A 12,373-nucleotide genomic window follows, 5' to 3' on the forward strand; every position below is an offset into this window, starting at 1 on the left:
AATGCCTTTGCCTCTATTGCTATTTTTTGGTCTACCTGGTCTCGGCTTCCAGATTAGTAGTAGCAATATGATATCCAATACTTCTGTTGGAATATGCCACATAGATTCATCAGGAAATGGAATAACTAGAAATTCATAGGCTTTTAAATAGTTTTCTTTTGTGTAATAAGTTGCACAGTAAGATTGTACATTCATATGAGTGTAACTCAATATAGCCATAGCATGAGGACATGGGATTCCATCAACCTGAAATTGTAGGCAGCTACATTTTTTTTCACGCATACACACAATGCTTCACTTTTGAATTTCATCAATCACAACATACACATGACTGGTAGAAACCATTACCTGTAATATACAACCAAATATTAAGCAACTGTACCATACCACAATAATTATTAGTAGTATGAAATATAAATAATAATACAATTTCTTTACCTTCATTTTATCTGATAAAAAGAGATTTTCCCTCATTATTGTGTTGTACTTGTTTCCTAATTTAATAAATGTTGCCTGTGCATTCATTCTGTTTCTATTATTCCATGTCATTACCAAATCCATCATGAATTGTAGTAGCTTCTTTACTGGCAGTTCTCGTGCCTCTCTATTTGCTGAATTCAGCGACTCTGCAATATTCGAAATCATCACCATTGATCTATTGACGTTTGAATGTGCTATAGACCATTTTTCATAGCCAATTTCAAACAGGTAAGGCCTCAACCTATCATCGATTTTGCTTGCATCTTTCATTAGTCGATCAAAATCTCCCTTTATGTAAGTACGAGCCATTGTAAAAAAATTCCTTTTAGCTCATTCTGATTCCTCTTGAATTTTCCTTTGATGTTGTTCTGTAGGTAATAGATGCATATACAATGAGCTGCATTTGGTTATACCTTTGCAGCAACCTTTAATATACTTTCATGCCGATCTGATACTATGGACATATTTCTCTTTCACCATATGTTATTTTAAACATACTAAAAAACCACTCCCATGAAACATCATTTTCAGAATCCACAATAGAACATGCTAGTGGTATAATTTTCCCTAATTATGCAAGTGAAAAAAGTGAAACATCTTAGACTAGTATGAATAACGCATATTAAGCTTTTAAAATTTATAATTGTGTTGAAGAGCTGAATTTCTACTTCTTTTAAGGAAGTACTATTGTATTTGAAAAAATATCATTAAACTGACCTGCTGCATCAAGCACGCTAGCACACACCATAGTCCCCCGATACACTGATTTAAGAAAAGTACCATCAACAACTATTGTTGGCATGCAATAGTCCCATCCTTTAATGGATGCATTCAATGCTATAAAAGCATACAGAAAGTGATTGTCCTCTATCTTGTGTAGCCTTGTATACGAACCTGCATTGAGAAATACTGTCTAGAGACTAATAGAACAAATAGATATGATTATATGCAAGCATATTAAGATAAACAGGTATGCAATAGCAAAAACTAATTATGCAGATACATCTACGGCTTATGGGATCTTAACAAGTTTTAATGGCTTTACTCTAAGGACAGTCAAGTGTTTAAACAGTGACGGGACCACCAACAAGGTCTAACGTGCTTCTCTCCAAGCTTTACGACCTACTTTCAGGCTGACCAACGTCCTCACCGGAGATTAATCGGTTCCGCTAAACACTTAAACAGTAACTAGATACCCCATACTTGCATTAAAACCCCATTATAAGACAAGATATAATAACATAATTAAAGTTTAAGATACAGCATACCGGATTAAAATAATATGTTCTTATATAAACATAAAATTGCTCATGCTCTAGACAGATTATACGTTTAGCTGCTCATGCTAAGCGTATAACCTGCCAACATGGCTTTGATACCAATAATGAACAGTCACATTAAAAACACTGTTAACCTTTCTTCTCAAGCAACTCCGATTGCTACTATAGAAAATGATCTTCAAAACTGGAGTATTCCAGAAGAATCTTTCAGTACTATTTATCAAATAGGAAAATTCAGTTTTTTGAAAAAACACAATATTAAGACCTCTGAGTCTACTGTTGCCATAAATAATTCTTTGGAAATTATTCAACTGTTTAATGAATTAGATATAAACCGATTTAAACATCAGTTTAATTATCTGCATGTTGGTTTAGTACAAGTTGCTATTAAACCTCTCTTCCGTCAGGGTTTAGATATACCTGTCTGTGCTATCCTAAGAGATGCTCGTCTTTTGAACTTTGACGACTCACTCTTAGGGGTAATTCAAAGTAACCTCGCCGACGGCCCGGTTTACTTTAACTGTTACCCAAATTTCTCTGTCGATATAAATGATCCTAACATCATGGACGTTTTGACATTAAATGTTAAAACGAAAAACATGAATAGTAAGGATAATACCCGCGAAATAGCGATTATATACCGTGTCTATTATCGCCTTATGGGTACTACTCTAGCCCCCAAAGCTAGATTCACGAGCCCAAAGGGTGTCACCACTCTTATGGAAGCAAACAAAGACCGTAGCACCGTCTTTGTTCCTAAATCACTCGTATGGGATGATATCCTACATAGTAATGACTGGCACTTTGAGGCCATCACTCGTCCTACACGAACGTATTCCGAACGTTCTCAGATCGAACGAATCATCCAACATCCGGATGGATCTATCGACCTAAAATTCCTTGGACTTGATCCAGCTCGGCTTTCTTCCTCTCGCCGATCTATGTCTACTTGTGCCTCTTCTTCCAAACCCCCGGAGGAGCAAGAGCACCATGACAACAAGGGACCAATTCGAGGCGTTGACTACTCGGGTTCTGTCCCAAAAGTCTATTACCAGACCACTAAGGTTCACGAACCTGAAAATCTCTATGAGCCAGGAAGCCCTTCAGCCTCCGAAATGGCTCCCCCGCCTCCTAAGGTCAGATCTGACCCTAGTCTCTTTGTTATCAAGACCGATAATGAAGAATATATCCCGGATCTTCAGGCCTTAAAGGTTTTATGGAATCGTCCCCAAGACGCTCTCAAAAGGAAATGGTACGGAAACACCTATTCTGCCGAAGAGCAAAAGGAGTTTGGTCGACTATGGATAGCCGACATGAAGAGACTCCGATGCGATTTGGAATTCTTCTTCTGGTTTGAAAAGACTGGAAGAATAGAAAACCAAACTGAATCCCTCAACGTTATCGTTACAAAATGGTACACCCAAAGGAACACAGTGGTAGAATCCACAACACCTCCTCTTGAAGGACTTAACATTTCTTACGCTAACGAAGTCATAAAAGCCTCACCTTTTAAGACCAAATACGAACGAGGCACAATGACGCCTCAATGTCGAGATCTTGATAGAATAATTGAACAAAACAATTATACAAATCAGGTTCTTCACACTATTTCCCAGCAAATCGAAGAAACCAAGAGTTCTCCCCTTTCTGCTCCTTTACCAGTTAAGAGCACTCCAAGCTCGACACCTCTTACAAATCCTATCTTTAAACTCCCGGAGTTTCACAAAGATAAATTTCCAGATTTGAATGAGGATTTCAAAATATCTGAACAGATTTTGGAGAAAATCAACTCCAAACTCACCAAGGTCAAAATATCTCAGGAGCCTTCTAGCTCGAAAGACTCTTCCAAAAACTCCCTTTCTAAACTGTCCAACGAAAGGTTTTCCACTCGAAAAAATTATTATCGAAAACCTTCTCCCCCTGATGTCCAGTTTGAAGAAAATCCCTACCTCTCTACATGTAGCCATGATGGACGAGGAATAACTGAATGGAATATTGATGGTCTGGCAGAACACCAGATCTACAATAAACTCCATGAAATTGCTGTGGCTATTACTGCCTACAAAATCAAAGGTTCCTCTGACAAAGGTGCCGCCACCATGATTGTCTCGGGTTTCACCGGTATGATTAAGCACTGGTGGGATAATTATGTCTCTGAGGCAGAAAAGAACCTCATTTACAACGCCACAGTTCTTGAACAGGTGACCCGTACTGTCGATGGTCGTGAAACCGTGGTTCAAGAAGCACAAGAAGACGCTTGTGCAACTCTCGTCTACCATATAGCTAGACACTTTGTAGGAGAGCCTAAACTCTTCCAAGATAGGAGCTTAGAAATCCTAAACAACCTCCGATGTAAAAATCTAGCCGATTTCAGGTGGTATAAGGACACCTTTCTTGTCAAGGTTATGGTTAGACCTGACTGCAATAATGACTTCTGGAAAGAACGATTTATCAGCGGTCTTCCTACTCTATTTGCCGATAAAGTTCGGACCAAACTAAAGGATAGATTTGAAGGACAAATTCCTTACAACATCCTTACCTATGGAGACTTAGTCAGCTTCATCACCACTACAGGTATTGAACTCTGCACCGACCTCAAGCTTAAGCAGCAACTTAAGCAAAACAGTAAATATGGTCTGACAACCTTCTGTCACGACTACGGGTTTACTGATCTTCATGACGGCAAAAGACATAAAAGGATGTCTTCTAAGCGTCACAAGAAACCTTACCCCAAGAAAAGGACTTCCTATAGGGAATCAAATTCTTATAAAGAGTCCTATAAGCCTCGTCGAAAAACTCGACGAAAAACAACTACAAAATCCAAAGATACTTGCTGGACTTGTGGCAAAACTGGTCATAGAGCCAAGGATTGTACCTCTGGTAAAAAGAAAAAGATTAATTCTCTTGATTTACCAGAAGAAACCAAAGAAAAGCTCTTCTCCATCATGGAAGAACTCTCTGAAGCCTCGGACTCTTATTCCTCTTCTGAGAATGAATATAGCGACGAAGATTACATCAACGCCGCCTATGAGTCTGATAGCTCCCAATCTGGACAAGATTGCGATTGCAATGGTACTTTCTGTACATGCTCCAGAAAAATCATCAATGTCATCTCAGACAAACCCAAAGAAGTACTGTTTGACATTATAGAACATATTCATGATGAGGAACTTAGAAATAAGTATCTTCAAGAGCTCAAACGACTTATGCTTTCTCGTGAAGAAAGCACATCTCCACCAAAACCGATTATTCAGCCTTTTTCTATGACACGAGTCATGGCCAAATTCAACACTCCCTCCGAACCCTCCGTAGCAGATCTAAAAGGAGAAATCTCCACTTTGAAAGGAGAAATTAAAAACCTTAAACTACGACTTGATCAGGTAGAACTACATGTTTTAACAGAGCAAGTCTTACAATCTGCCTTGCCAAAGGCTCTTCCTCCATCAGATCTACCTCAGCCTGTAAACCTTCCAATGGATCATTTGCAGGAACCTATTACTTTCCCTGGAGAGAGTTCTGCTAGTCCTTCAACCTCCAAGGCTGTAGCAGCCATCAAATCTTACAGCGAGCACATAGTCGTCAATATTGTTATTGACAATGAATTCGTGCTAAACAAAGTCGCTCTCTTTGACACTGGCGCTGACAGTAACTGTATTGTCAAAGGCCTCGTACCCACTCGGTATCTCCAAAAGAGTACCTCCCGCCTCTATTCAGCCACTGGCGAAAAAATGCGGATTAATTATCAGCTTCGCAAAGCTCATGTCTGCAATAATGGCGTTTGCCTTATTAATGACTTCGTTATTACAGAAGATATCACTGAAGATATCATTCTAGGAATCCCTTTCATCAACCAAATCCGGCCCTACCAGAGTAACTACGATGGTATTCGCACAACTCTGTTGGATACGGAATTATTCTTCCCTCTGCTCCGCCCGCTCTCTTCCAACGAGCAACAGCGTATCAAAGACGAAACCGTTTTTAAAATCAATCGTCTTTCTTCCCATCTTCATTTTTTACGAAATGATGTTCAGCTCAAACGCATTGAGCAAACCTTAAAAACCCCGGAAATGATGAGTAAGATCTCTTCTCTCCACGCGCAATTCGAAAACGAGATTTGCTCCGAATTGCCCAATGCTTTTTGGGAACGCAAGAGACATCTCGTCGAACTTCCCTATATCCCTGGCTTCGATGAACAAAGCATCCCTACCAAAGCCAGACCTATCCAGATGAATCACGAGATGATGGAAATCTGTAAAGCAGAAATCAACCATCTCCTCGAAAAAGGTATTATCAGACCCTCTAACTCCCCCTGGAGTTGCTCGGCATTTTATGTAAATAATAGTGCCGAAAAGGAAAGAGGAACTCCTCGACTTGTAATAAATTACAAGCCTCTTAATGCTGTCCTCAAATAGATCAGACATCCGATCCCTAATAAAAGGGATCTTCTTAAAAGAACCTATAAGGCCAATCTTTACAGCAAATTTGATATGAAGTCAGGATTCTGGCAAATTCAGATTGCTGAGAAAGACAAATACAAGACTGCATTCAATGTCCCATTTGGACACTACGAATGGAACGTCTTACCATTTGGATTAAAAAATGCTCCTTCAGAATTCCAGAATATCATGAATAACATTTTTAATGATTATTCTTACATGACTATTGTGTATATTGATGATGTGTTAGTCTTTTCTGAAAACATTGATTCTCATTTCAAACACCTCAACACTTTCTTTAAGATTGTAAAATTAAACGGCCTGGTGGTTAGCGCAAAGAAAATGAAACTCTTTCAAACTTCCATCCGTTTTTTAGGTCATGATTTACATCAGGGAAGTCAGAAACCTATTTGTAGAGCCATTGAGTTTTCTACCAAATTCCCTAACGAAATCACTGACAAAACCCAACTCCAAAGGTTTTTAGGAAGCCTTAATTATGTAGCAGATTTTATCCCCAATATTAGACAGGTCTGTGAACCTCTTTATAAGCGCCTTAAGAAAAATCCAGTCCCTTGGAGTTCTGAGCAAACCAATGCTATTATAAAGATTAAATCTTTAGTCAAAAACCTTCCATGTCTAGGTATCCCCAATCCTGACGCCTATATGATAGTCGAAACCGATGCTTCAGACATCGGCTATGGAGGTATCCTGAAACAAAAGATTGATAATAATTCCCCAGAACAGTTAGTTCGGTTCACCTCGGGAGTCTGGAATTCCGCCCAAAAGAACTACAGCACCGTCAAAAAAGAAATTTTGTCTATAGTGCTATGTATCACAAAGTTTCAAGATGACCTTATTAATAAGGAATTTCTTCTTCGGGTTGATTGCAAATCGGCTAAAGAAATTTTACAAAAAGATGTTAAAAATCTGGTTTCCAAACAAATATTTGCTAGATGGCAAGCTCTCCTATCTAGCTTCGATTTTCAAATTGAATTTATTAAAGGAGAAAACAACTCCCTTCCCGATTTTCTAACAAGAGAATTCTTACAGGGCCACAATGAGACCGACGACGCTGGGAAAAATCTCAGCCACACAGTCAGATCAAACTAGAATGGCTAGACCATTCGATGCGTCCCCGGCAACTACTGCTCCTCTAAGACCATCAGTCCCTCAGAGGCCTGAACTACATTCTCCCCTTCAAAACAGATATGCGGCCCTCACCGAAGTGCCAAAGCTTCCTCCACCCATGCCAACCAAATTGGTTGACCTCAAAACAAATAAACCAGTTGACGTCAAAACCAACAAACCCTTTGATAAGGGATCATCTTCTGGTTCATCAGTACAATCTAAACAGAGTTACACTATGAAGACTCCTGAATCTTTTGCGCAGGCTGTTGATCCTGCAATTACTCAAGCACCACCTACCTCTCCCATTAAAGAAGAATTTAAATTTATTACTACTCAAGTAATACCCATTATCGCTTTGGATAAAGCCTACGAAGGCTACCCTTTAGAACAACTGATTAAGCCTGTCTACAACGACAAAAATTTTGTGGATACTGAAAGCCCACTAAAAACAAGAAGGTTCTACGAAGCCATCCTCGTTGATACCGATTCTATAGAAGTCGAACACACCATGGATGAAAGAAATCCTGAATTTATTTCCTACTCCAGGTTTACCATCAAACGGGTATTAACCCCTTTCAATTGGTTTGTGGATCATTTACACACTCCTATTGCCCTATCAATGCCTCATAGGCCTCAGACATACAATTGGTATGACTACAAGTCTGCATGGTTTAACTTCCTCTATGTTCGTCCAGGACATACTTGGTTTGTTAAGTACTGTCCCGCTATGTTAACTGCCATTATACCAAGGTGGTTTTATGAATGGTGGGGACTCTTTGGAGGAATTAAAGAAATTCTTCCCCAGCAATTTCTGAGTCGCTTAGCAGAATTTTGTGCAAATGAAGGATGCTTGACCCTTCCAGAACACATTCAGATGTGTAAATTTTTCATTAAGAAGCGGGTCTCCTACATCATCTCCTGGAATTTTGCCAAAGGAGAACAAGATCGCATTACTTATTTATCCAAAGAGATAAAGGTTAAAGGCTGGACTCCCAAGCCAGCAGCCCCAAGAACTCCGGTAAAAAATAAATCACCACAATCTTCGTCCGGCGTCCCCAAGGATAAACAGGCGCTCAAAGAAAGATTAAAGAAAGCTCTAAATGACCTCGAAAGTCAAGAGGTTACTGATGACGTCCTACAGCTTCTCGAAGAAGCCTCTTCCTCTAGTAGCGGAGACAATAATGGAGATATGCTAGCTCCTAAAGGAATTGCCCGGGCCTACATGGACCCCTACTAAGAACTAAGAACAGACCCCTTCGAAAATAGAGGTTCAAAGAACCGGAATTATTTTTGAAAGGGCATTCTACTGTTCCTAGTGGGAATCTATCGGACCCACTTGCTCTCCAGAATAATGCTTTTCCAAAAGAGAAAAGACAAAAGAACCTACAGATACCTTTTCTGAAAGGCCAAATACTATGCAACAGCTTTTTCAAAAGCCAACAACTATTCTACTGCTTTTCAAAAAGCAGACTTGATTCTTTTACTTTTAGAAAAGTAATCACTTATTTATGTCGGCAACATCTTAGCCGTCCACTTGTATGATGATCATACTCTCTTATTGCCTATATAAGGCATTGTAAATCATTAGAGAAGGCATTCAGAAATTTCCACATATAAGAAATTCTCTTGCCTGATCTCTCCTGTACTACCATCTCTTGTACTGTTTTCAATGTTTTCATAAATAAAATTTGTAAGTTTATTAATCTCTCTTTACTTAATATTGCTTTTATACTTAAGCGTTTGTCAATACACACGTTTGTCACGATCCGTTACAAGGGCTGGCAAGGTTAGGAATGAGAGTATTCGGGAGAAGGTGGAAGTGGTGTCGGTGGAGGATAAATTGCGGGAAGTTAGGTTGAGATGGTTTGGCCATGTGATGACGAGAGGCACGGATGCCCCGGTTCGTAGGTGTGAGAGGTTGGCCTTGGACGGTTTCAAGCGGGGTAGGGGTAGACCGAAGAAATACTGGAGGGAAGTGATTAAACATGACATGGAGCAGTTACAGTTGATTGAGGACATGACCCAGGATAGAAAGGTATGGAGGAAAAACATTAGGATAGAGGGCTAAGGTGTGCGGTTGAGTCATAGGTAATAGGTAGGAGGACTTTGGTATCCTTGTTTGGCAGTGTTCAATATTTTTTGTGGATGTCATATCTATGTTATTTTATCATGTTCCATGCATTTTTTTTCTCTATATATATTGTCCTTTGTCTTGAGCCGGGGTCTATCGAAAACAACCTCTCTACTTCTTTAGAGGTAGTGGTATAAACTGCGCAAGTGAAAAAAGTGAAACATCTTAGACTAGTATGAATAACGCATATTAAGCTTTTAAAATTTATAATTGTGTTGAAGAGCTGAATTTCTACTTCTTTTAAGGAAGTACTATTGTATTTGAAAAAATATCATTAAACTGACCTGCTGCATCAAGCACGCTAGCACACACCATAGTCCCCCGATACACTGATTTAAGAAAAGTACCATCAACAACTATTGTTGGCATGCAATAGTCCCATCCTTTAATGGATGCATTCAATGCTATAAAAGCATACAGAAAGTGATTGTCCTCTATCTTGTGTAGCCTTGTATACGAACCTGCATTGATTGTATTTACCATATACAAGTAAGCTGGCAGATTAGCATATTATTCTCGTAGGGAACCTCTGACTAGTTCAATTGCCTTTTCTTTTTCTTTGTACACCTTTTTGTAGTTCATTCTGATCCCATGACTGTTTTCCATTTCATCCATGATCTCTGCGGGAGTGAATGATGATTTCAGATTTAGATACGTATTTTTTACCATTTCAGCAATGGTCAATGAAGTAGCATGACGTTGTGAAAGCATTCTCTCTGCAATTGCACAGGTGTGAATATTAAAGAATCTTGTCACCATGAAGACCTCTGACTCTTTTTTACTTGAAGATCGAAAAGTCCACTGACATTTTTCATTCGCACATTGCAGATAGTATCTGTATTAATACATTTATACAAAATAATGTTAGTTCTATTTGAATATTTTACTTACAGTAACTCAGTCAGTTCTACAACTTGTAAATTTTAGGTGCAGAAATCTCATCTGAGGTTGGAATATAATACAGACAATTTGAGAACAACTCCATTATACCAACAAAATCAGTTGACTTAATCAAAGGTTTCAAAGGCAAAAGATTCATAATTTATGATGCAAATCCAGAACTTCTTAAAGCTTTTAAAGGCATCGACCTTCAAGTTTCAGTCATAGTCCCAAATGAACTCACTAACAACATTGCTACCAATCAAACCTTAGCCGATCAATGGGCAAAAACCAATGTTGTACCTTTTTATCCACACACGATGATCCGTTACATCCTTGTTGGAAATAAAATGCTCAGTAACCCACCCAACATCTATCATTTTAAGCTCTCTATAGATAAAACTCCACAAAGGTGTCATAAGTAGTAAGCAGGGCAAATCCATTCTTGACCTTCTTGATTCAAAGTTGTTGATGCATTCTATTTTCTTACTAGAAAAGAAGTCTTTTATAAAGAGATAATGTAGGTTTATTACTTGCAAATAAGATTAAAATAATACATTTATTTGATGAGAAATAAAAAGGATTATTGAATTTTAGTCGAATATATAACAACCAGCTCACATCCTTGCATATGCAGTATCTATAACCAAATGATACTATTTTATACCAGATTTATACACTTTTATACTATATACAGTATATATACCACATAAAAACACACTGATACTCAATTGATACTATTTTATACTAGTTTAATAGAGTTTAATACCACATTCAGAAAGTACATATACAATATAAAAAACACATTGATACTCAATTGATACTATTATATACTAGTTTGATACAGTTTAATACCACATTCAGAAAGTACATATACCACATAAAAACCACATTGATACTCAATTGATACTATCATTTACTAGTTTGATACAGTTTAATACCACATTCAGACAGTACATATACCACATAAAAACCACATTGATACTCAATTGATACTATTAAATACTAGCTTGATACAGTTTAATACCACATTCAGAAAGTACATATACCGCATAAAAAGCACATTGATACTCAATTGATACTATTATATACTAGTTTGATACAATTTAATACCACATTCAGAAAGTACATATACCACATAAAAACCACATTAATACTCAATTGATACTATTATATACTAGTTTGATACAGTTTAATATTTAATACCACATTCAGACAGTACACATACCACATAAAAACCACATTGATACTCAATTGATGCTATTATATACTAGTTTGATACAGTTTAATACCACATTTAGACAGTACATATACCACATAATACTATATATGTTAAATCGATACTGTTTTTGTGCAGACTCATACCTTGATGTTGATGATCTTTTCACCTTAAATTGAAATCTATGTCGGATTGCATGATGCTTCATAATGCTAGTTATTGTATTTTTATCCCAATACAATTGACCTTCTTCAATATCAATATAAAGAGGATCCATTATGATAGGCTTTGGCTCATCTTCCAAGTGTTCCTCAGAGAAATCATCTTCAATGACAGGAAAGTGATTTGCTTCGACAATCTGTATAGGATCTGATAATTCACCAGCTGAAAATTCGACAGGGATGAGTATTATACACAATGAATACTCATTGATATCGAAACTTTTTTCTTCATCTGCATATACAATTTGACACTCATGCCATTGTATATAGGCATAGATTCGGCTGTGACAGTGTATTTGATATCCAATAAACCTTTAGTTGGATCTATATTCAACTATTTATACAATTCAGCAACAAATACATCATAAGTAAAGGCAGAATCGAACAAAACCCCATTGATGATGAAATTCTGAAATTCAACCTCAGATATCCATTCACCTCCATATTTGTTCATTATTGATACTAAAACAGAAGCTGTAGCCATTTTTTGTATCAATTTTGAGCAAATTTTTAGAGATTTATACAGAAGGTTGTGGAATGTAAAATGTAAGGATGAGTATCAGAAAAGGTAATAAACGGAGAATTAGGTGTTTAACGGG

The 12,373-nt window shown here is 37.7% G+C and overlaps 1 protein-coding gene across 1 annotated transcript; it reads right to left on the reverse strand.

Annotated features, from left to right (window-relative positions):
- Positions 1 to 294: 294 nt before the first annotated feature.
- On the reverse strand, positions 295 to 789 carry LOC107849879. The gene is made up of 2 exons (XM_016694437.2): positions 439 to 789; positions 295 to 348 (listed from the first exon to the last, which is right to left on the reverse strand). Exons 1-2 carry the CDS (start codon positions 787 to 789, stop codon positions 295 to 297), a joined length of 405 nt encoding a protein of 134 aa, XP_016549923.1.
- Between the last annotated feature and the right edge of the window lie 11,584 nt (positions 790 to 12,373).

Source organism: Capsicum annuum, chromosome 1 (assembly GCF_002878395.1).
Source record: "Capsicum annuum cultivar UCD-10X-F1 chromosome 1, UCD10Xv1.1, whole genome shotgun sequence".
NCBI lineage: Eukaryota > Viridiplantae > Streptophyta > Magnoliopsida > Solanales > Solanaceae > Capsicum > Capsicum annuum.

Coding starts and splice junctions, on each gene's coding strand:
- LOC107849879 (XM_016694437.2), bottom strand. CDS start 789: ATGGCTCGTACTTACATAAAGGGAGATTTTGATCGACTAATGAAAGAT. Junction 349..438: donor TTTTATCAGATAAAATGAAG/GTAAAGAAATTG, acceptor TGTATATTACAG/GTAATGGTTTCTACCAGTCA.